At 32.5% G+C, this 27,487-nt stretch overlaps 1 protein-coding gene across 2 annotated transcripts in view; it reads left to right on the forward strand.

The window, feature by feature from the left end:
* LOC122403362 overlaps window positions 1-27,487 on the forward strand; it is a 269,780-nt gene that overhangs the window by 152,027 nt on the left and 90,266 nt on the right. For both annotated transcript variants that reach the window (XM_043406852.1, XM_043406853.1), the window contains one exon: window positions 18,109-18,235. In XM_043406852.1, coding sequence (XP_043262787.1) covers window positions 18,109-18,235 — 127 coding nt within the window. Of the gene's footprint in view, window positions 1-18,108; window positions 18,236-27,487 lie in introns of those variants that run through there.

Genomic DNA, 27,487 nt, shown 5'->3' on the forward strand with positions numbered 1-27,487 from the left:
ACTGCCAATAGACGTAAACATTCATAAACCTTGCACATCATAAATCTTGTCATCATAAATCTTGTCATCATGATATCCGTAACTACATATATGCAAAGACTGCTAATATTCTTTTTATTGAAGAAATCTTCTTCCACTATTCAAAGTTATTAAAGGTATGCGATTTTAAAACTAAGTACGTATATTCATTTAACGTAGAAAAAATGAAACAGTAGGGTATTTAAGCAAATATACGACTAGAGAAATGATGGAATAGAAACTGCTCCATAATTGTTTTTGCGTATATTTTAGGTAAAAATATTTTTTAAATATTAATAAACTAATAGTTTTTCATTGTCGTTTAGTTAGAAATTGAAAAAAAAAAAATTAATATAATAAAAAAAAATGTACCATAGCAGGGCGCGAACGCGCGTCAAAAAGTTTGCAGCAGTCTCGCAGCCAAGCATCTTACTCACTGCACCATCGCAGCTCTTGGAAATAATGCTGATACTTCTGAATACAACGCGCATAGCACGTTTTTTTTCTTGACTTATTTTTGCTTTTCTTCTTGTATACACTGTTTTACTCAACATGGAAATGTTTAGAACCACAGAATATAGTTATCTATTAAAGGGAATACAAAAATTCAAAGTATAAGTTGCTTTTTCACGCGAAAAACGCCGAAAAAATCGGTTTTTCATTTTTGCTACTACGGCGCACCCTGCCAAAAAATCTGAAAAAATTCAGGGACATAACCAATGACAATATGCATTTACAGTAATTATATAAATCTAGTGTCTCGAAAGCTTCAATACGAAATCGGTATTTTTCTGCGTTTTTTTGCGTTTTTAATTTTTCACACCTAGGATTTGAAATCGAAAAATCGGAAAAAAATTCTCAAACACGTATCTCGATAACCATAATGTACCAGATTTTTTTCATAATTTTTGTACTCGATTAAATAGGGGAAATAGGCACAAACTCGTTAATCCGAATTTTCTCAATAACTACCCTTCCAAACAAGATAGAGGGTTAAAATTTGGCACAGAACGTTTTTTCTTGATGCTCTATCGATGGATCCATCGTATGTCACATTTCGTTCAAGGGCACATTTGACCCCCTTATTCGGCTATACCCTTTAAATGTAATTTCAGGAAATTACAACACACGTTGTATTTGATGCACAGAAAAATTCTGATTTAGCGGAAAACTCACAAGTGTTATTAGTATATTTGTATCGTTTCTTTTTAATTACAAATCTTGAAGAACTTCAATATCCTTTTTTAGACTTATGAATATCCAGTGCATCAAACTCAGGAAATGGAATAACCACACAATTGTTACCCTGTACAGAATCAGTAGTCGTTGCATCAGTGGCAAATTCAATTGCGGTTTTATTAGAAGTTTCTGCTGGATTAGTGCAACCTACCTCTCCTAAACCCTCTGCCGTAATTTTAATCGAAAGATCGTATAGTGTCGCGTATCCATCGCCGTTCTTCCAAACTGTTTGCAGAGTTCAGAATTTCCTTAAAACGTTATAATATGTACGACTCAATTGTATTTTCTACGTATCGAAAATGTGTCAAACTGCATCCAGAATTTTCGTCAAATGTATATAAACAACAATACCTGATGTTTTTGAACTTCGCGGCCATCATTTTGTATTCGCCAATTTTTTACAAAGGTTTTCCATTTTTGCTTTAACAGAAAGAATAAAGCAAAATTTAATGGTTGCAGAATATGCGTTGCATGAGGTGGGAAGCAATATATTTCGATTTCTTACTTTGCCTGCCCCATTTGAATCACTAGATCTCAACCCTATTAAACATTTATGACCCGACCTCGAAACAAGGATTGGAAAACATTACATTACAAACAAAAATTAATTAAAAGATTTACTGTTGGAAAAATACGATAAAATTCAAACAGAATTTACGAATAAACTGGTCCATTCAATGTCTCAACGATTGAGAGCGATTATTAGAGATAATGGACTCCATATTAAATATTAATATTTACTACACGTTTTTGTAATTCGTAAAGTGCCATTACTTTTTCACACACGTTATTCAACTTGCGTTACATACATTTATTATTACTTTAAATAAATTATTTAAGTGTGATTTTGAGTGCATTTATTTCTAAAATATTAAAGTACTAATTGCAAATAAATAAATTGCTTACTTTACTCATTTTTTAATGCAAAACAATTTTATATTTGTCCAAGCGTAAAGTGCCATTGCTTTATCACGGCACTATATGATGTCGAATAAATACAAAAGATAATTTGTCCCAATTGGGGTATGAGGGCTATATTTTACAACAAAACAATGCTTAATACTTTTGAACATGTCAGTAGATATTTCATTTCTTCATTTTCATTTATTCTCGGAAAAATCTGTTTTCTAGAATAGGTATTGCAATGTAATTAACATCAGAAAAATTATCCATAGTTACTAAGATATATATTTTTGTAGTTATACATAAGTTTCATGTAAAAAGAGATAACGATGTACTTTCGTCCTGGTTGGTTGTGGAACGTAAATAAATTGAGAGGAAAGTACGCTAATTGATATTTAAGTATTTATTACGTCATGTGTGATAGTATCGGAAATATTCGTACTATACTTAGAACTTCAGAAAGCTATTCAATCGAGTCATATGTGTTACTTGATTGTAATTTTGGATCATTATTTATGGTATTAAGGTATAAAATTAATAATAGCTTGATTGACCTTGTTTAAAAGGTCGCAATGAAACAGTATAATTAGCGAAGACAGAAATTGCTAATACGGTCGATCAAGTGAAGTATTTCTATCGCAATATTATTGCCGAATGTTGATATGGATATTTAACTAAAGTTAATTTTAGCCACGATAAACGATAAAATCTATAATGTAATCTTAGATGTTTCATTCAAAGATGTGATACATATGGTTGCACTGCTACAGATATGAATAGTATCTAAATTATTAATATAATACAGAGGAATCCGAAATTTTCTAATTTAACTTATCAAATTTTACAATCTTTATTATTCTATTACCTTCATTTCTTTTTTATTAAATGATATTAATTCTAAAATCAATAGAACCACGAAAACCTACAAAATAATAAAATCTATATTTTATTATTGCAGAACAGTTTGTGAGGTTTAACTGATCCTAAGAGTGTAAGAAATAGAAAAGTGATGCAGATAACACATATATGTAACTTATATAAAAGTACATATATGTATATAATATTATCTTTTGATAGTAGAGATAATTCAAATATTCAGTGAATGTAATTTTGTAAAGTTGTAGCGTCTAATGCATGATGTTGCTCTAGAGAGTCCACTAGGAAGCAAGGTAATAGCAAAAGCATTTGTCATCTCACCGTACACCCCGTGTTTTATTAAAGAATCGTCTACTCGCATAATATTCGAATATTTTATTTGTTTCGCTTCATTATTGTACATACTACAGGGAGTTCTCCCGATTTTGACATCTTGATTTTCTCGCTATTGTTACTCGTAACAAAAAATGTTTCAGCGGAGGCTTGAATGGTATCGAGTGGATCATATTCTGATGTTATTAGTTTTTTCGTGAGTGGACGCGTAAAGGTCATATAAAGGTCAACTTTGTTTTTTTAAATGGAATGAGGTATTTTTTAATACATCAATTGATTCAGCTGGGCAATCATTATAAAAAAGTACTAACTATGTAACGTCGAAAAATGAGTAGTTCAGGAGATATTTCAATTTAAATAATTCTAAAACACCATTACTGTTGTATTAAGACGTTAGCGTTTATTTACAGGAATGGTTCAACGGTAGCTGCGGTAGTAATGATGCCTTAAGAATTTAAATAATTTTTCACTCACGAAAAAACTAATAACATCAGAATATGCTCCACTCGATACCATTCAATCCTCCGCTGAAACATTTTTTGTTACGAGTAACAATAGCGAGAAAATCAAGATGTCAAAATCGGGTGAGACACCCTGTATACAAAGAGGAAATGTACAACGGACCAAAATATAGTTGTCTATCCTACTACTAGCACCGCCAGCGGAGAAACGAAGAAATATAACTCTTACAAACAATCTAACCTCATTTTCTGCACTGACTGATCGAGTTCTAGATATTCGTAGTAGATATTTAAATAGTCCGATGTGGACTGCAAATCAAATTTTGTTAACCGTTGTTTTTTTATTTTTATTTAATATTCAAAGTTTGTTCATAGCATTCGAATATTTGTAACTCATTTCAATATTAAATTTTTCAAATAGTCCCAATTGTGTGTCGATTTTATCAAATGAAATCTGGATTCGTATCAGCATTCTAGATCTATAGTCGTTGATTGCTTTTGTAAATTTTTCTCTAAATCGTTTGTAACTGTAGGGTGGTGGCTAAAAATTCGGTGGTTCTTAATACAAAACACAGGAAACGCATTTCCTGTTTCCTTAATGATGACGAACGAGCTCGTAGTTATCATACCAGCGACGGGCAAAAAACCATTCGTTCAAATTAAGAAGTTGATTCGGATTTAATGGTGTTTTGTTTGGTTGATGTGAACATACGGATGCGTCTCACCCCCTTGGTTTTTCGTGATTTTCCACCTATGTTCCAGTTTCTGTTTCGCGCGTCGTAACCACAACATCGAGTTTAAACGAAATCGAGCCATATTTTACACGCTGATTTTCACTTTCTATTGCCACGTGTCTTGGTTGGCAACTACCAACGATCAATTCTCGCGTAGAATTATTGGCTGGCTATTTCACGGATTACTGCGCTGAGTAGATCGTGCGATTTTAACTACTGCTAATCTATATTAGTGCAAGCGAACGTTGGTTATCGAAATACACGCTTCCCTCGACGTTTTGGGAAAACGTGTTTGTCTTCTCGATATCGAAAACGGATGTATAACCGTACGATGTTACTAAAGTCTCAACGAAAGACTAAATGCAAGTCTAAAAGGCAGACGAAATATAAGTCTCGAATGACTAAATGCGAGTCGCTATGGAAGTTGTTGCGAATTCCAACATTTTATTAGTGGACACATCATTTAATTCAAAGTACTTGATTTGGTAATCTGGCAATGTACCTTATTGATATACCCTAAAGCCATTAAGCCCTACTTAATTGATTTCAAACCATATTTTGAGAGAAATCTTACAAAATTCTCCCGTTTTAATACTATATAGAAAAATTTGTAATTATTTTTACTATGTCTAATTAGTCTTATATTTATGTTTATTTATTTGATCTCTGCAATGTTTTAAATATAATTGTCTCACAGAAATATAGCTAAATAAACCAGAAGTGTATCCCTTATTTGATATATATTATTTTCTTAGACAATTTATATTAAAAAACATTTAGTTTTTGGATTATATAGAAATATATAATTCAATATTATTCCAGATAATATTATTAAACACTGTAACAAAATGTCTATTATGTATAGGGAGGATACAATCTTACCCTTTGGTTTTTGAAGTTATGGGCTGAGTTCTTCTGTCCTTATTTGAGTAATTGCATAGCTTCAGGATCTAATAATTTTCTTCTCCCTTTGTATGATTTTCATTTTATTGTTGGTATGAGTGGATCAGATGTTAATAGTAGACTGTGAAAGATGTCTTCATTTGTTGCTGTTCTTGAAATTTTCCTGCTCATGTAATTCCGAAACTTTTTGAAATCTTTATACTTTATTTCCTGGGCTTCTTCCGACAATTGTCCAACCGTGAACATTAATAATTCAAAAAGGTAGACGAAGGTGGTTATGATTTTTATATATTATCTAGAAGAAAGCATCCTGAAAACATTGAGATATGTTCGAACGTGGAACAACTTGGGACTAAAAAGATATTCCTTGTCAATTGTAAAAATATTGACAATTTTCTGTACTACATTCAACGTTACGTTCCTAGTACATTAAATACAATAACTTCAACTGTAATAACCTGTTTTAATGGAAAATAATGCTGTTTATTCTAGAAAAGAAACGAAGTATAAGAATTTAACGAGATCGTCAAAATATCGTGGAAAAGAAAGTACATATTTCGAGAGTCAAACGTACATTTGAAAATGTTAAACTTTAACAGTTCGATACAGCTATAATTTATAATTAAGTTTACTAATTCTTTTATTTTTAAGGTCAGTAGATATTTTAAAGGTAATACCAGTTGGTTAAAAATCGATATGTGAAAGTTCATTTTTTGATAAAACATCACTAAAATCATTGATCCAGCCCATGTACGACCGTCGATTCCGTTTCTAAAAATGACCAAAAAAGCAGCCACCTCACCCTGGGTACGAATGTGTTCCGAAGAACGGAACACTTTCCGTTCGTTTTGCGTCGATATTGTTCTTCGTTTCTGTTAGATTCGTGATTTAAATCGAGTCAAAGAAATTACTCTTCTTGTTTTTTTATTGCGGTTACCTTTGATAAAATTTTTTAATTAAATTCTCAACTAATCGCTCTCTGTGTAGCCAAAAAGAAACTTTTAATTAATTTTTCCGGGCAATAGCTTTTGGCGACGTTAGCTCTTTTACAGCTGAAATGCGTTCCGAAAATATTAAACAAAAGATCTTTATTATTTTCTAGTTTAGTGTAGTTCAGTATTTACATGTTCCTATTTCACAAATACATTATTATAAAATAAGTGATGTAATGTCGAACTCTAATCCATTGATATTTGCAACTTATTTCATCAACAGTATTATCAGGAGTTCAGTAAAAATATTATGTTCTTTCATTTTCGTAAACTGTATACTTTAAATATATTGATATTTGCCACGTTATAAACATTATTTTAGAAGCGTTCACAATAAAAATGAAAAGTTTAGATGTAAAAGCAACATGATGCTAGTGATCGAGTTTTCGGAAAGTTCTAAACAATTTTATTGGAAACAATTCTGTTATGTGATGACGTAAGATATAAACGGGGCTTTCTTTACTGTGCGTGTGCACAAGGGATAAAGGAACGTGTGTGGTGTGGAGAAATGGAGAATTACTTACCTGTTAAATATAAGTGTAGTTCATAGTTCTTTATATCATTCCTAAGTAAATATATATACATCAAGATGCAGAGCAAGAAAGAGTAATTAATTACCTATCGCTAAGAGTATAACAAATTTTAAAGAAATATTTAAAAAGTACTAATTACATTTTCCATTAAATTATCAAATCCTTGTACATCAACATGACGATGATTGGAACACTTACATTTTACAAAATAAACTATTTATTTTGTAAAAAAATATAACATAAAAATGTGTATGCAAAAAGTAATAACCAGAATTTTCTACTATTATTTAAAGTGGGAAATTGTCAGAAAATGTGTCAATAATCGAGATATCCACTTTAGTTATTGCGTGTACAGTATTTTTACGAAAGGGTTGACAGTTACCAATATTTAGAAACAGAAACAGTTTCGCTAACGAACAGATATGTACCTGTGTACGAGTTACAATAGAGAAATAGACGATAAATAATTTACTGTTATGAAAAACAAGAAATAAGCTATGAAGACAAGAAAACGGAATTTATATTAAAACAGAAACTCAATAGCTGCATATTTGGCTGATGAAACATTCAGGTGTCCTTTTACGATGTACTACGACACTTGCTTCGAACGGCGTGATAAATGATGATAGGCGAGAAGACTTCTAATCAGAGTAATTACGAGATCGTTGATCTCATGAGTATGTTACACGTATGTAAGCACTTGGACAGGTGTGGAGGAGCAGTCTGTGCAACGTTAACTAAATTCTGGTTACACTGATGGCCGTGTTGGCCATGCGTAATCCAGCTTAATCCTCGCAAAAAGACTAGCCAAGACTCAAGTGGATCAAGCCAGCATTAGTCGGACGTGCAGTAGTGCATCCATACCAATGCCGTTACTCGACCACACTAATTCCAGTCTGAAATGGATTGATCCCTGCTCCGGAGGTACTGATTCTCGAATTGACGACAGATTCTACGTTTTATGAGAATTGTCGACTCATCACGACATAAATAAGCGATGATTAAGAAAATAATAGACGAACATTAGATTCATTATATCACTTCGAAAAATGTATTTTACATTTCATTTCGAAGGAATTTCGGTGTGTGGGATATGTACATATGTACCTGTCATCAAAAAAAATATTCTCTCTTCCTAAACGAAAATCGAAAGAACGGTGGGAAACAAAAGGTTTTATTTGTTATTTCTTTGAATTAAAAGTTTCTTCTCTAAATCTATGCAAATAAAATTATAAGTTTGAAATGTAAAACATTAAGGATATTTCAACTGAGACGTTTAGTTTAGTTTAGATGGTTTAATGAGACTTGAATATATTTAGAATTTTCGTCTGTCTGTTTGTTTGTTCGTTCCAGATTAACGCAAAATCTACTGAATCAATTTAGATTAACTTCCTTCATTCTATTCAATATATATTAGGGAACAGTATAACTAAATTATTAGTGAACCTGTCTGTTTGTTTACCATCACGTCACATGAAAACGTGAACAATGTAGCAGAGTCTTATACGTATGTGATCCGTCATTAAAACGAAAAACATTGTATTCGGAGAATGCTCAAATACTTTTTTCATTGAAACAATATTTTCTAACTCGTACAGCGTGAGGCTATTTAACTATTTAACTATTTATATAAATAAAATTACGACTTTGTTTTGTAAATGTACAATTTTCAAACAATTTTGACGTCGAATTAGCCATTCTTGGAATTTTTATGTGTCTGAATATTTGTTTCGTCGTTACTCGAAAATGGTTTAACATATTTCAATACAATTCTATATAGATACAGACATCACTTCAACTTAAAAAATACGCTACTTTTCTGTTTTTTTTTGTTATCTCTAATGTAGAGAACTGGTAATTTTAACAGTCATTTATAAATCGATATTTATGTGAGCGAAGCCACGGGGAAAAGCTAATTTCTATTAAAATATAAATTAATACATAATTAATTTATGTAAGCATACAAACGATGTATTAATTACAACAAAATATTCACCAATATTTTAATCAAAGTTATTTAGGTATACGGTTTTCAGTATGCATTTCAATGGGATTACATGTAGTTATAACAAGTCATTTGTAATTTCTGACCACGTGTTCTTTACACATAAAGAAGAAGAACATTAAAACGTTAATGAGAATACAAATCCTGGAATGTGCTCCAAGAAAAATCATTGTAAATAATAAATGTTTGGTACCTTCACAGATTATGTGCTTTTCATTTTTAGAATAATTTATACATATGTGAATATTTATACAGATATGTTTTATACTCTAATACTTCACTATATTTTTCATAGCGTAAGTAATTTTATTTTTTATTTCATATTTCAATTTCTCTAAATAAAACTATTTTCTTATCGATAGTTGTTGCAAGTAAAGAAATAAACTTCGCAAACAGCTACGAATTAAGAAGATTAACGAGACAATAGATTGTTAACATCGGGTAGTTTTGAACAACAACGCATGACTATCACTAAACCGGAACGTTACGGAATTAAATACCTGTATCTATCAAAAACCCGAGAAGGCTCTAGGACACTATATCATAGATGGTTTTTCGGTTTAACATATAAAGTCTCACGTAACTCGTTATTCACAACAATGGTTCCACACTATATATATTTGTTGTATATAAATTATTTATGTATACAGGGTGTTCCATTTAAATCGATCCAACTGAATATCTCCGAAATTTGGATGATACGAAACAATGTTACAAACAAAACTTTAAAGATTTGAGAAGGTAAATAATCTGATGTAGGTAAGTTTTTCCTGGGTGGACGAGTAGAGGGCATGTGAAGGTCAGTTTTATTTTTTCAAATGAAATTGCATATGTTTTTATATAATCGTTACCTACATCAGATTATGTGCCCCCTCAAACCATCAAATTTTTGTCTGTCACATTATTCCGTATTATTAATAGTTTCGAATATATTTAAGCTGGATCGATTTAAATGAGTTGCCCTACATGCAGAAATCGAATAAAAGGGAGTAAGAGAGGTACAGGATTCAAAGCAGGGATTCTAATTCTAACCCAAACCCGATACATTTCTAAGTACCTACCGTAAAGTAACCCGCGTAACTGGGTTAACCAATGCATGAAGATTTGATTAATCCAGTCAACCTACTCGTATTGCGAGTTATACTACTATGATTAGCCCGCTATTACAACGGATTATTCTACTTATAGTTGACTCACTCTTATAGCGCTGTATAATACTATGGTGAACTTAGTCTTGCCAAATAGGTGCCTATTTAATTCTTATTCATTATTCTTCATAATTTATGATACAAACAGAATGTTGCAATTACCACATTCACAACGCATCGCTTACAACATCGATTATCAGTGAGCACAAAATAAAATTAACAGTAAGTTATTTGTAGCACTTCAATCGTGAATACATTATTTGGTTTGATTAAATACATAGAACGAGAGTCAAAAGTAAATATGTATGCTGTATATATTTCTTCTAAAAATTCAAAACTTACTCTTGTCAGTAAGTAATGTTACATTTAATTAATAATAATAACATACTTTAGTATTGCTTTGCAAAATATAAACGCAAAGTACAACTTTTAATTATCTTTACACCGTTTACATCGGCCACACTGCATATGGGTGCGCGATTTCAACACTTTTTGAGATATCAGTCCGAGAGAATTCACAAACACTCATTCATTTTCTGGAACGTACTCTTCGTTCTCGTCAACGGTTATGGTCACTCCAAGGGCCTTGTAGTAGGGGAGGGGCCTCGAGATAGCTGAGAAAAGTGCCGAGCTTTTACCGGTTAAAACTCCAATGCTACATATGCATAGTATATTGGATGATTTTAAGGGTGACAACAAACAGTTCGTTGAAAATGTTCAAAAGGAATAATGTTGTTAAAGCTCTGGTGAGTTGACATGGTTTATGACACAAAAGCATTTTTAGTTAAGAATTATTTTCGACCAGCTGTATCGGTCGAAAAATATAAAATTTAATCAATCAAGTACGAGGTACCATAAACCTGATCAGCAAATACAGTACTGGGTGGTTGTGACCCTAACGAACTGTAGGATAACTCGCACGTGCTTCGTTTCGTGTCTCTGGGCCACCTTTGTCCTTGCAGACGTTTTGCACGCGGGCCCAGGGACCGACGCACGCGATGGCAAATCCCCAGAGTTGGCAAACGTGGCACCCACCACCTTGGAGGCCAAGAAAATTCGGTGCGTTTGCACCCTCGCCACGAAACTTCTCGGTAGAAGGAAGGTCGACAAAGTCAACGAAATGCCGAAGGGCAGGAGAGCATGCCAGATTCATTACATATTCTAACTAGTCAACATCACATTCGCAAACATTCTAGCTAAACACAAGATAGATAGATTCACTAGACATTCTAGTTAGGCACGTAAAAGACGTAGTTATAGACTCAATTACGTTTTGTATATACATTACCGCCCATAAGTATTAGGATACCTCTAGCTTGTCGGAAAAAACTGAAATAATCTATAGGTAAAACCGTCTAATGAATCAATAATATTTGAAAAAGACGATATTTAATATCAAGTAGTATGTATAAATAAAAGTGGACGAAAATTGGTCTCGTGAGGGCACTTGAATATGGAGGCTTCAAGTGACTTGGAGTCGTATCTGCTTGTGTTTAGCATCTTAGGGTAAGTGCATCATCTAGTCTGGGTCACGTTTGAAGTATTTGTATACATTGTGTGAAGTTCTATTCATTTGTTAGAGATAAAGACGCAGCCAAAGCGATGGATGCGTTTCCTTCGCCTCAGTTTCAGTTTAGCATTATTTTTGGTAAGAATCATGGCGAGAGGAAGCGAATTATCAGTAGAGAAACGTTCTGCGTTATTGACATTGAAAAAAGAAGGTCACTCCATTAGGGATATATGTATGTAGCAGCCAAAGTTGCTGTTTCGCGTTCCGTAGTGCAGTGCACGGTTGCTAATTTCATAAATTGCGACACTTGTAGCAGCAAGAAGAGATCAGGTAAATCAAAGAAGACTACGGAAGCTGAAGACCGGTATATTGAGACCCTCAGCAAACACACAGGAGTATGACAGTACCAGAAATCACAGTAGAAGTGAATAGAGGAAGAGACAATCCTATTGGGATGACAACGGTGAAAAGATGTTTACTAAAAAGTGGACTACGAGGATGCGTGGCAATTAAAAAACCACTTTTAAGGCCTCAAAATAAATTAAAAAGGCTCCAATGGGCAAAGCAACATGCAAATTGGACATCAGATTGGCAAAAGGTGCTCTGGACCGATGAATCAGAATTTGAAGTTTTCAGAAGCAAGCGTCGTTCATTAACCTAATGAGAAAATGTTGGCAGACTGCATTACACCCACAGTAAAGTATGGAGGTGGTTGTGTTATGATTTGGGGTGTTTTGGTACAAACAAAGTGAGAAGTTTAGTGAAAGTTGATGGAATTCTCCGAAAAGAACAGTATTTGAAAATTTTGAGCGAGCATGCGGTACCATCAAAGAAGGATCTTATCGGTGAAAACTTTATCTTTATGCAAGATAACGACCCGAAACATACGGCGAAAATATGTTCCAATTATTTAAAAAGCCTGGAAGACAATAATGAAATGGGAATTATGCAATGGTCGCCACAATCACCAGACTTAAATCCCATCGGGAAATTGTGGGATTATTTGCAAGAAGCTTCGAGAGAGGTTCAAGAAGAAACTCTAAAAAAATTAACATCGAGACTACCACGAATAGTCAACGCAATTATCGCCCAACGTGGTGGATATATTATATACGTATGTATGTATTGTACGAAGGCAATATTTAACAATTTTCGTCCATTTGTCGGTAAGAATTTTGAATACAATTCACCTTAGTATAACTTATACAACAATGACATAAATTCATGTTAATCCAATTAGAAATACATCAATTGAAACAAAGATATCGGCTCTTAAGCCGGCATTCGTGAAGTGTCCAAACACTTATGGACGGTAGTGAATATATTATTGAGTTTTGAATAATCCTTGTAAAAATACAATATATACATATACATAGTTTAATCCCTTAACAGAGTAGTTCTTCGAGTTAGTAGTTGGCCCACTACGTGCAATCGTTCCAAAATCCAGACGAGGAAACTCAATCACGGATATTTAACAAATGGTTTATTACAACTAAATTTTATATGTATTACGATTTCATCACTTTTCATACGATAATTTGAAATGTTATTGAGGATTTTAGACTTTAACCCATAGTTGGGCTCTGAATCGCAACTGAATTATTTTACTTAATGTTGATTTTTACCAAATTGATAAATGAAAGTTAACTTTCCTTTAAAGCATTTAAGAAATAATGAACTAATGGAGAATTACATAAATTTTCAAATAAATGCTTTGATATATATTAAACAATTATTGGGACCACCGCAGCGGTCCGAATAATCCATTTAAGGGTTAATAAGTATCTTGCTTCAGTGTTGTAGAATCTCTTGAATAAACAACGTTTGACTCTCGTATACATATATCATAAATGTTTGCAAATACTTTGCGAAAAAATAAGGTATGTATTTTCGAAAGTAAAATACGACAATATTCATTTTACAATTCGTAAAGATTAAAAATGAGTACACTGATATTTAGTTTTGATATTTCCTTATGCTTATTTATTTGTTTGATTTTTTCTTATTTTAGAAAATGTGTTTATGTTATCTTAATATACGACATATCGTTCTTTTGTTTAAATTTTATACGTTGAATTAGTTTCAGCTTTCGTAAGATAAGTTAAACAATTATTAAATAAATATCTGGTAATTTAAAAATATTAACTATTAATCTAAGTTTATTTTGTTCCGTCACGGAATAATTAATTCATTATTTTTATAATTGATTATGAACAAAAATGAATTCTTTGATTTTTGAAAATCTCGGTACGTAACAAGTTCTGTAGAAGGCAATGCGATCGACTTGCGATGAGAGCGAGGTGAAGATTGACTTTCCTGTTGCGGCCTTGCCTCTCGAAGAATAACGATATCTATCAAAGGAAACGATTATAGAAAAGATTAGCTAGAAATACCTTCCTTAAGATCAAATCGAAAGCGTCAGAAAATTGTTTGCTCCGTGTTTTCAACTTTTCCATTTTGCCTTATCTTTGTTTGTTTGTTTCTTTCATGGGAAATTTATACTGATTTGTTATCTATTTATTATTTATTATCGAGATTTATTACATATTTGTATATTATTATGTCTAAAATATAATGTCATGTTTTGCTGAATATTATTATCATTAACTTATAAATGAGGAGACAACAAAAAGCGAAGAGCTTATTAAAAAAGTGAATATTTAAAAGTGCAACAATTACTCACAAAAATAATGATTAAAAAGTTATAATACAAGTTGCAGCACGAGTAACAAACTACGTAAATTCGCTGAATTAAATCTCCTTTTAACTAATGAATTTTGTACACGTGGCATGTCATAACTATTAAACTTTTAAACGCGATGCCATTAAATGCATTTAAATGTTGCAAAAGAAAAACTGCTGCATTGCAAGAAAACGTTTCTTTAGGATACGATAAACAAAAATGCTTGTCTAGTGAAATATTTTTCTCATACCACTATAAACGTTCCCAGTACTGTTAGCGTTTTGCAGCTGGTGGCTATACAGTCGCCTCCAGTTACGAGAGGGTTAAGTATAGGTTAATATGGCGAATAAATGTGTCACGATTTTTCATTTGTCGTGCTCGCCCCATGAATGATAAACAAGTCGGTACATATTTAAAACAGAGTCTTGTTCCATGATATTCTGAAACGAAACGGGACTATATAGAACGAGAGTCACGCAATATGATTAGGTCATATCTTTCTTATGATTAATAATACAAGAAGAACTTGAAATGCACTTGCAAAATGCAATTGTACGTTTTTCTTTTTCAATTTAAACCATGTGTTTTTTTTTTTGTGAAACAATTCTATACGTTATTCGAACAATATATGGGGTATTCCAAATGAGTGATACATATAATGAAACGATTTAGCAAAATACGTGAGTATCTTATGATCGATGTATAGAGAATTTTTTTAAACAAATGAAATACATAATCGAAAAATTATTAAAATGTATTATGAGATATTAGTATTTTACTGTTTCAACTTTTTTTTACGTATAGTATATGCCGTTTATTTAAGAACAATTCAAGTGTCTCGGAAAGTTTTTAATTTTCGACTGTCTTACTTTCGTACTTCTTATACGCTAAACAATATGGAGAATTGATTTATGTAAATAGACACATAATTCCATTTTAAAAGAAACAGTTACACTCTGCAGATTCATCATTCTACTAATAAACAAATATTATAATGAGTTAAGAATTATTATACGGTTTAACTTGTTCCTTTATCACTTTTTTCTATTGCCTTGCTACATAGAAAGAACATTTTCTCGTTACTTTTCCTCTCAAATAATTTGAAGCTCGAATCTGGTAAGGTAAACACTCTAGAACGCCATCCATTATCTTCCAAGTAATATAGAAAAGTTCATACTCAGATTGATCATGTAACTTAATCATCAAAATTTCTTTTAATGGAAATTGCTTTCTATCCTCGCTCATTTTTTGGGACTATACAGGGTGTTCGGCCATGCCTGGGAAAAATTTTAATGGGAGATTCTAGAGGCCAAAGTAAGATAAAAATAAAGAATACCAATTTCTTGATGGAGGCTTCGTTAAAAAGTTATTAACGTTTAAAGTTCTGCCCGTAATGAATTTTTTTCTCGAAAGTGGGTAGGATTTCGGGGGTATGTCTATTGACCAAAAATGATTGTAATTGACCCCCGCAACCGAAAATAATTTTTCAAAAATGATTTGAAACGTTTCAATTTCGTCGAAGGGCACCTAAACCTGTCGATTTTTCTTAAAAATTCGTTTTTGATTTTTAGTAATTTTGTTTGATGCCCCACAGAAAAGTTGTCTAACACTTATTTGTAGGTATCGACGAGCTCTACTTTAGAAAAAAGTTTAATTCAAATATATTCACTATTGTAGGAGTTATGGTCGTTTGAAAATTGGACCATTTTTATGTGTGTTTTTCTCACTTTACGGGGTCAAGGAACAACATTGTCAATATTGTTAAAATTTCTACATATTCTTCACCAAAATACGCGTTGTTTGCATTTCGAAACATTAAAATCTTCCAATCCGTTCAGGAGTTATGACATTTTAAAGATTCGCATGAAATTTCAGGGAAGCAGCATTTCTGGCCTCACGTTAGATTTTCGGTAAAGAATTTTTTTCTCGAAAATGCGTAGGATTTCGGGGTATGTGCATTCACTAAAAATGATTGTAATTGAACCCTGCAACAAAAAAAAACAAAATGATTTGAAATTTTTCAATTTAATTTTTTAATTACTTTTTAGCGAAGCCTCCATCAACAAATTAGTATTTGTGATTTTCGTCTTATTTTGGCCTCTAGAATCTCCCATTAAAATTTTTCCCAGGGGTAGCCGAACACCCTGTATAAATCGTTAAATATTCACCCTTTCGGGTTTAGAATAGTACCGTCGCCCATAGGCTTTACGTTGCCTTACGTTTATCAAAAAATTGGTTGTATGTAGTAAGATCAGACTCAAGTTCTCTTTTGAATTATAAAGTAACCTTATAGAATCTACGAATTTGGCATAAATTCTATTACGACAATTTTGATAATCACTCTTGGTTCCCGCATCGCCACTGCGTCAACACCGACCAACAAATTGGTAACTTTTAATATTTTATTACTGTTCGTGACAAAATACATTGTAAATTTATATACGAAAACTTGAATAAACAATATAGAATTCTATTCATTTAATAAGCGAATAAATCACTTAATAACTCATTGTCTAATTTGGAAAATCTCGCATATCATAATATACCAATTAGTAATTTAATGTTACGAGGCCGACTAACAGTTTCCTGGGGTTCTATAATGTTGCATCATGTTCGTTCACACGTCTATAAATATCCAAATACGAATTTTTGTAGCCTAGTGGCTCCTCTATCTATTCGATCGAAATCGACGATCCTGTCGACGATTCGTCGAATATAACGATCCTGTGGTTCTTTGATTTCATATTAGGTTTGTTTGCATTCTACTGTGTCGTGATTTTGCATCAAGTTTGTCTATGAATTTTTCATTTGGAACAAATTCGTCTACGCGTGTTACAACTTTCTAGCGGCTCTCTCTCTCTCTTATTCTAATAGGTCCTCGAGTTTGCATTGGATTCCATCCTAGAAACTTCCTAATATTGCATCAAGTTCGATCTCGCTATCAATAATCCTAACGACTCACCGATTACGCATCGGGTTAATTCATGTACCTGACTAACAAACTGAAATCATATTACTTTGGAAATTTTTCTCTCTCTCTCTCTCTCTTGTCGTTCTCATGCGTTACTCAAGACCCTGGCTCATAACAGCCCAATTATAAAAGACAAGATACGATCACATTGCGTGACTCACCTTTATATCAATGGTTTATGTGCCCAAAATTTTAGGTAAAGAATTTTCGTCAGGTTGAATTTAATTCATTCACAATTAAATTGCTTTTATTGATTTCAATTGATTGCACTTTTTATTCGTTGAATATAACTAATTGTTTGTAGAAAATGTTTGATCGAATTAAGCACTTAAAAAACTCTGACACCCGTAAATAAGTGATATACAATTTTTACATAAGTACGTAAATAATATATAAAATTTAAAAATGGGAGCATTTATTAAACAAGATAAATGAAACTGTTTTTAAAACGATTCAAGAAAAACATGTTCCTGTGGTTGCCATAATCCGACGATCAGTATTTTAATAAAAAGAAATGTTTCTATAATTCACATTTTTCTACATTAAAAGGGTTCTTCTACGTCTCTAGAAATTGCATCTGCAATTTTGGAAAATACTATTTATGGCGTATCGGCATCGTGGTGGAAATAAATAGTTGGTTCAAGTTGTTAGGTGTATAGCACACCTCTGCGAATATAACACACTATTGCATATAGATTACGAATTCTATCAATCCACCAATTACAGAAACACTATTTCATTCAATCAATTCGTTGCCGCTCTACTGGCTCAACAATAAATATTATGTTTTCTGTTTCAGTGCTTGGCAGTTGTCGAAGCCAATATTGTGGACATGAGAGATTAATGGAGTGTAGTAGGCCCTTCGAACGAACCAACGATGAATTCAATTTACCAATGAAAAAGGAGGAACTGCTAAAAATGTGCTCGTAAGTTTTCCCTAGTTCGTATATTTATCGGATCTTTCAGCTTCATCGATAGCCATTGGTATGAATATATTTCACCTATTATTTCAAGGTGCACACTTCGATTACAGTATTGAGAGAATTTCTAGAGTGGGTGATCAAATTATTAGTTATACATACTAAAGAGCACATTTTGATCATTTTGGAGTTATCTTACATATACAGGGTGTTCGACCAACCCTGTGTAAAATTTTAATGGGAGATTCTAGGGGACAAAATAAGACGAAAATCAAGAACACCAATTTCTTGATCGAGGCTTCGTTAAAAAGTTATTAACGTTTAAAGTTCCGCTTGTAGAACGCCAATTTGCGAACAGCTGCGTACGCGCGATAGTGGTTCTCACCCAGAAAACTGTAAGGCTGTCGATGAGTCAGTAAATAGAGCCTCTCATGCTAAGTGAGAACCACTATCACGCGCACGCAGCTGTTCGCAGATTGCCGTTCTACGGACGCAACTTGAAACGTTACTAACTTCTAAACGAAGCCTCGATTAATAAATTAGTATTCTTGATTTTTGTCTTATTTTGGCTCCTAAAGTCTCCCATTAAAATTTTTCCCAGGGATAGTCGAACACCCTGTATATTAAAAGAGCCAATATATGAACTATCTAATGCATTTTTAGATAAAATAGGTATTATTTATAATTTAAAAAAACCTTATCTGTTGAATAACATTTATTTGAGTAAAATCAGAAATCATATATTTTTAAAAACATGTCCTATTATTTACAAGAACCTTCCTCAACGTAAATCACATACAGTTTGAATCCTTTTTGTCAAATTTTGAAGACATTGCTTGACGTTAATTGCCTAATATTTTCAATTCCTCAATAAAATTAGTTTTTCTTTTAGTAACAGTTTCATTAGCGATTTTATGTTTTAGAATCTTTTGTGTACTTTTTTAATGGAGAAAATTTAGTGTTTTGCCTTGGCAAAGTAATTATAACTTCATAGAAAATATCTGTTCTATCAATTTTTAAATGTACTTTTAACATTTGTAAATAATAATTTCACTTTTTACTGTGGGTACGTAATAGAAACTTTTTGTAACGAGACGACCTTTTTTTTATATTTTTATACTTTAAAACGAATACTAGTGGGTAGTTGCCAAAGTTTCGTGTTCAATTCTTTTAACCAAGGACAAAGGAAAATATCTGTCTCATTATTTGCTCTACTGAAGTTGTTTCAATGTTTTAACAGTATATTTGTCGAATAAATATGCGGCTGAAAATAATTAGAGAGTCGTCTACTCGAATGAATTACTGCAGTACTATTTACATATGATAGTTGAAAAATTCGTTTAAGGTGTACAACATCTCATTAGTACTGAATATATGTAGCTTCAAAAGCGAATTCAGCGCATCGAAATAATAAATAAAATGTATTTAAACATGGGTCCAAAACGACTATACTTTCGAGTTACAGGCTTTGTTTTGTATTTCAATCGAATAGGAGTATGTTGTCATAAATATTATTCAAAATTGTTATTATCTCAAAGGAAAGATGCTTAAATGTTTTCAAAATTTTTGTAATGTCAATGATTTTAAAGTAATTTCATAAAAATGCAATTTTAAGTGATTTCGATTTTAAAAATGTATAATACATTATTAATTCCTTAAAAATTCTTTATTTTAAAACCTGCATCAGATATGATATAAAAATATAAAAGCATTTATTTTTTAATAAAATACATATATGCTTCAAACGAGTTTGTTTTTAATTTTCTTTAAAACAGAAGCGAACACGCGATCACGGTAAGAGCAATTTATGACTAAATAATACGCAGGTTCAATAATTTTACGTAAACCGAAATGAATGTGATCGTATTGAATACGGAGCAATGTGATCAATGTAATCGAAACGAGGGCGGAATTTGAGCGAATCGAGGGTGGAATTTGATCTAAACAAGAGCGGACCGATAGTCCGAATAGATTTTTTAGGTGTAAAACAGCGTGAAGAAATTGATTTATATTAAAAAAAAAAGATTAAAAAACAAACAATAAACAAACAAACATGATTCTATTTAAAAAAAAAAACAATGAAATTGCACGAAAAGAGAAAATAATGTCACAGGAAATTAGATATTAATAAACAATTAAACTTTTTCTTGTTAATTATTAAATTCAGGACAAACAAAATATAACATTTTTTTTTTAAGAATTTAGTTTTCCTTCAAATTATAACATATAATGTTCAGCACTTTACTTAAATAATTGGTATGATTAATACCGTTCTTTTCTCAAAGGATTCTGTTTTTCTATCCGCATTGCGGAAACGTAAGTTTTTCACTGTAAAGTGGAAAGTTAGGGAGAGTTTTTGATCGAGCCAATGTTGAATTTCAATAGAGAACTCGAACGTTCTTGCTTACTCAGTGTCATTAGAGTTTCGATGGTTTCGGAACTGCCCGGTTTTCTGAGTCGATTGTACTGATAATTAGATCAATCGACGAAACTTTAATGGGAAGTAAATTTTTGTTAAACGCGTACCGCTCTAGTTTTATTGACTATTCGTTCGTTTTCTTGATCGAGGAACTTGGTAAACGAGTTGAAAGGTTGAAAGAGAATTCAAATAAGCCCACTTGCTAATTTGTAGAAAGTTTAAGGAAGGGTGTATTCGAGATTTCTTTAGGGTTTTAATTAGTCTTCTAGATAGTTATATTTAGTTGATTTTTCAAAACTATGATGATAAACTATTGACATCGATTAATCTAATTGGAAATTTGAAAGTTGTCCCAAGCTATTGACGTTAACCCATGATCCAACGTGACTCTGATTTCACATTTCCATTATCTATGTTTTTGAAGTCTGATTTAACCTTATTGTCAATACATATGTATTAATTGTGGTTTTTAAGCAATACATACGATCAATCATTATACAACAAATATTTTACAATATCTCACACCAGTGTAGATATAGGTGAAAATTTGCGTTTATTAAAATTGACTTTTCAGTTTATATCTCATTATAAGTGTTTATCAATAGTCATATTGTATAATATTTTTCAGAAACCAAACATAATTTGAGTTATACAGGGTCAACGTTTTAACTATTTTGTTTTGATCCTCTTCAGAAACAGTATAGAAAATTAATTTAAAAAAACATTATAGTATAAAGATGAATCTAATAAAACATGTTTAACATAACATTACCATTTATGATTAATAACTTTCTATAATCTATTATTATTTATATAAACATGCTCACTTGTTCGTACATTTTTCTTTATGTTATATCGTATTGTACTTTTAGATTAATTATCGATATTGTTTTTAGAAGAGAACCCAAACAAAGTGGTTGAAACGTTAAGGTTTGGAATTTATTTGCCAATAATTTTACGATCAGGAATGAGAATGAAGCATTTATTTAAACATTAAATTGATGTAAAATTGGATATTCATACATATATTTGTGTTGAGGATGGAATTGTTATTAATATGGCGAGACAAATTGTTACAAATATCATTTGAAAAGATTTCATCATCTTTTACAAAGCTATCTACTTTAAAAAAGATTCAATGACTAGCAAAAGAACGCTGGGAAATATTTTTTAAAATCAATCGATGGATGTTTAATTTTGCTATAATAACTATTCATCCGTTTGCAGAGGTGCTCTTTGGTTTATTTATACAATTTCTCCAAGTTGTTTTTAAAAATGCCAAACGCAAATCCATTCAGGAAATACGAGCTGTTTATTTTGAAACGAAGCATCCGAAAGTTAATAAAATGCAATAAAAATTGTAAATTTGAAAAAGTTTAATTGGACTGATAATTTAATCGATCGACGAAACCATAACAGGAGGTGAATTTTCATTTTATGTTGACGTTTTAATATTTTTATTAATATTTATACTATTTATAATACAGAATTATGTCATAATTTTTAATTTCTGCCTCCTGGGGAACAGTTCTGCAGTTATTCCAAACGGAGCTTCGTACATTATAACAGAAACCAATCACGTCTAAAACTTCGCAGGAACCACACAAAAGAACGTTATGCAACTCGTTAAAATCCAAAACAAGATAATCCTTGGCATTGATCTGCCTAATGGAAACATCTTAAAAGAACCTCCTGTTAATGCAACCTCCTTAACGAAAATCTAATGTGAGGTCTGAAATGGTCCCCCGAAATTTTATGTGCATCTTTGAAACATCATAACTTCTGAACTGATTGGACGATTTTAATGTTTCAAATGGCAAACAACGCGTATTTAGGCGAAGAAAATGTAGAAATCGCAAAAATATTCGAAAAGTTTATCCTTAACCCCCAAAATGAGAAAAACCCCGTAAAAATGGTCCAATTTTAAACAGCCATAACTCCTACAATAGTGAATATATTTCAATGAAACTTTTTACTGAAGTAGAGCTCGTGGATACCTACAAAAAAGTATTAGACAACTTTTCTGTAGAGCGTTAAACAAATTTATTAAAAATGAAAAACAAATTGTTAAGACAAATCGACAAGGGGATGCCTAAATTTTTCGGCGAAAAAAAAATTTCAAATCGTCTGGAAAAATTATTTTCGGTTGCAGGGGTCAATTACAATCAGTTTTGGTCATTAGACATACCCTCGAAATCCTACCCACTTTTTAGAAAAAAATTCAGTACGGGTGGAAATTTAAACGTTAATAACTTTTTAACGAAGCATCCATCAACAAATTAGTATTCTTGATTTTCGTCTTAGTTTGGCCTCTAGAATCGGATTACTTGATAAATTATGAAGACTCTCTTGGCAGCACAGCACCCAATCACATACCCTCAACGTCCCGCAATTCTTAGTGCAGTCGCTAATAACCTTTATAGTTGATGCAACTTTAAACTTTCAATTAAAAAAAAAATGTTGACGAACCTGATGTGAAATCAAGGAGCTGCAGGCAATGTTAGTTGATCTTATAATATTAAATTATTAATTTAGTACATGTCGAGTGGTAAAATTGTATCTGTAGGAACGTTCGATTATGATATACTAGGTTTGCCGTATTAGACAATAAATTATTAAGTGATTTACCTGTTTATATGAATAGAATTCTATATTTTTGATTAAAGTTTAGTGTGTATTTTGTCACGAACGGTAATAAAATGTTCAAAGTTACCAATTTGTTGGTCGATGTTGACGCAGTGGCGATATGGGAACCAAGAGTGATTTCCAAAGTTGCTGTAATAGAATTTATGTAAAATTCCCGGATTCTATAAAGTTAATTTATAATTCAAAAAGGAACTTCAGCGGGATCTCACTAAATAGAATCAACTCTTTGATGAACGTGACTCAATGGGAATCTTACAGGTGACGGTTCTGTTCTAATCCTGAAAGGGTGTAAATCCAAAAGTTTTTATACTCCCAAAAGGTGAGTGGAAATATACAGCGTGTTCGGCCACCTTTGGGAACAATTTTAATGGGAGATTCTAGAGGCCAAAATAAGACAAAAATCAAGAATACGAATTTTTTGATTGAGGCTTCGTTAAAAAGTTATTAACGTTTAAAGTTCCGCCTGTAGAACGGCAATCTGCGAACTGCTGCGTATGCGTCATAACGGTTCTCACTCGGAAAACTATAAGGCTATCGATACGTCAGTAAGTAGAGTTTCTCACGCTGAGCGAGAACCACTATCGCATGCACGCAGTTGTTCGCAGATTAGCGTCCTACAGGCGGAACTTAAAACGTTAATAACTTTTTAATGAAGCCTCCATCAACTAATTGGCATTCTTGATTTTCGTCTTATTTTGGCCTCTAGAATTTCCCAGTGTAATTTTTCCCAGAGGCGGCCGAACACTCTGTAGAGTAAATGCCATGTAAGAAGATTTTAACGGTTGAGTTGCGTCATGAATTTGAGCGTTGGTTTCTATTCACTTGGTCAGTATCAACTTCCCCTTTATTAATTGGAGAATAATGGAAATAATTCTAGAACATTTTCCTTGCCAGGTTCGAGCGTGAAATTATTTGGGCGAAAAAGAAGAAAATATTCTTTCTACGTAACAATGATGACAAGCCCTTTTGAAAAAGGCAACTTATTTGAGAAGGTGACAGGTTGAAACTGAAAATTTATCGTTATAGTGTGACGTGGAAAATTTTCAAAATATTGGGTTTCCGATCGTTGGCTTTAGTTAAATAATGCAATTTAGTGTACTCCCTTTAGGAGCCCTTTGAGGTAAAGAACCTACCAGAGCAACTGAATTACAAATGTTTAACTAGACTACTGAAGTGTTAACCGCGTTTATTTTCAATTACAGTAATTGCGTGAGGAAGCCTTCAGCGTCATGGATAGATAGAAGTTTGTTAGTATGAGTGGGGTTGGAAGGCTATCGCCTGAAAATGAGGGGTTTTGTTCGAATAAATCGCAGTCATGCTTCGCATCGAATGAAGACCGATACGAGAAGTATTCGAATAGCGTTCAGTGAATTTTGGAAATCCGGTGAAATCAAGCGGTGGAACGATAACTAACTCACGTGTAGATACAATATACGAACGTACGATCGCGCGTGATTTTCCGAGTCGCTCGTGGTATTTCGGAATACGATAAATTTCCACGACCGAGGAATTTTACCATGATTTCCACTCTCTTTTTCGCGGAAACGAGCCTGGAAAATAGTATTCCTGAAACGACGGGAAATAAGCGGTACTAGAAGAAACTAACTGTATGGATACTCGAAAGTTGGATGGAGTTTTATCGAGATCGTTCCTATCCACGTGCAATTTCTGTTAGAAAAGACTTCTTACCTTGATATGTAGTAAATACTGAATGTAATTGCATGTTGGAAGTACGAAATGTAGGAATCAACTGAGGGAAAGGAATATCACAGTTACTTTTAGTTCTCACACCACGTATTCGTAACTACGCCGCATTTCAACCCTCTAACACGTTCCGTGCCGCGTGGGGCGTATGCGTCGCACGCTGAACTTTCCATTCAAGCCATTGGGTATTGTCATTGTAAAATGAAGAATTTTTTAAAAATTTATTACGCATTCAATTATGGGCATCTTAATACTATATTACTGCTGCGTTTATTTGATCGTGGGGCGTATACGCCCCACGCGAAGTGGTAGTCACTTTTTTTACTGGAATTTCTAGTAACTGCATATCGCTTTTCGATCAGTCACTTATTCGTGTGTCATTGATGCGACAATTACTGCTTTACTGAAGCTGGGTGTTTGGAATTTCATACATGGTATATTGTAGGACGCGTCATTTATTTTCAAAGATTACTGAAATTATTCAAATTGCCGTGGAATTTCGAAACATCTACTTGAAAAAAATTACAGCGACGTGAATATATTGCTAAGGAAAACAATGATGGATTAACAATATTAAAATGGAAGGACAAGCATAACATCCTTCTATTATCAACGAAGCATTCTGACGAAACTGGCTATACAGAAAAAAGGAAATATTGTAATAAAACCAAAGATTATTGTAGATTATAATGAAGGAAAGTCTTATGTGGATGTGTTCGATCAAATGGCTTCATATTGCAGTCCTCTGCGAAAAACAACAAATATTTGAACTTTGCCAAAACACAGCTGTTGTAAATGAATGAATTATACAGGTTGTTCGGCCGTCCCTGGGAAAAATTTTAATGGGAGATTCTAGGCGGAAAAATAAGACGAAAATCAAGAATACTAATTTGTTGATGGAGATTTCGTTAAAAAGTTATTAACGTTTAAACTTCCGCCCGTACTAAATTTTTTTCTAGAAAGTGGGTAGAATTTCGAGAGTATGTCTAATGACCAAAATTGATTATAATTGACCCCCGCAACCGAAAATAATTTTTCCAGAACGATTTGAAATTTTTTTTTCGCCGAATTTGGGTAACCCCTTGTCGATTTTCTTAAAAATTCGTTTTGATTTTTAGTAATTTTGTTTGACGCCCTACAGAAAAGTTGTCTAATACTTATTTGTAGGTATCCACGAGCTCTACTTTAGAAAAAAGTTTAATTCAAATATATTCACTATTGTAGGAGTTACAGTCGTTTGAAAATTGGATCATTTTTATGGGGCTTTTCTCATTTTGCGGGGTCAAGGATCCACTTTTCGAATATTTTTGCGATTTCCACATATTCTTCACCTAAATACGCGTTGTTTGCCTTTTGAAACATTGAAATCATCCTATCCGTTTAGAAATTACGACGTTTTGAAGATACGCAAGAAATTTTTGAGTGAGATTTGTGGCCTGAAATTATATTTTCGGTAAGTAATTTTTTTTCTCGAAAGTGGGTAGGATTTCGGGGGTATGTTTGTTCAACCGCAACCAAATAGCTTTTTTCAGAATGATTTGAAGTTTTTTAATTGAATTTTTTAATAACTTTAATGGAGCCTCAGTCAAGAAATTGATATTCTTGATTTTCGTCTTATTTTGGCCTCTAGAATCGCCCAATAAAATTTTTCCCATTAGTGGTCGAACACCCTGTATATAACAGTCTTACAATCCAAAAAATAACAAGCCTCGAATTTCGAAAAAAATTAACCATGAATCTCATGAATTTTCAGTTTTTGTGTGAACAAGTACTAAGTATTAGTCTATAGAATAATCTTTTTTTTCAGCTCTTCTTATCCTGTTATTGTATCGAGGCAGCACTTTTCACGATACGACTTAAACAATTTTTACCTTGAGTGACTATACATATGTATCGTTATTCTGTTTTCACTATACATTCATTGCTCAATATTTCAAACTTGTTACTAACATTTATTGTAAAATTGCTAGGTTAGCCTTCGTTTCGAATTTGATTTATTATAGTCTTCTTTATCATTAACGAAGTGGTCTTTCATTTCCTATTTTTAGTTATCAGATCGCTGGAAACTGCTTCGTCATCTTCTTTGGTTAGTTTGCCCACGTGCCTGAAATTTATGATTTTTCTCACTTTAGTGATTAGTTTTCATATTACTAACTTATCACTTTACTATTCACTATAATCTTAAGTTTAATTATTCATACGATATATCAAAAGGTATACTATTTATATTATTTACAGGGTGTTCTGCATTTTTCCGTACACACTTCAGCAGTGTGTTCTACAAGTAAAACTAAGACTAAAATGTTATATAACAAAAAATCTGTAGCAGTTTTAGAGATATAGCTTTTCCTAGTAGCGTGGGACACCCTGTATTTGAAATCTTCCATAAAAATTTTCCTAAACAATTCATATCTGTCACTCTTCTCAACATCACTTTCACCAGAGCTGTAATCGATTTACATTTTCCTATATCTGTTTTCTTAACATGT

This window comes from Colletes gigas, unplaced genomic scaffold (assembly GCF_013123115.1).
Source record: "Colletes gigas isolate AHSC1104 unplaced genomic scaffold, ASM1312311v1 Colletes_gigas_Sc00050, whole genome shotgun sequence".
NCBI classification, from domain to species: domain Eukaryota; kingdom Metazoa; phylum Arthropoda; class Insecta; order Hymenoptera; family Colletidae; genus Colletes; species Colletes gigas.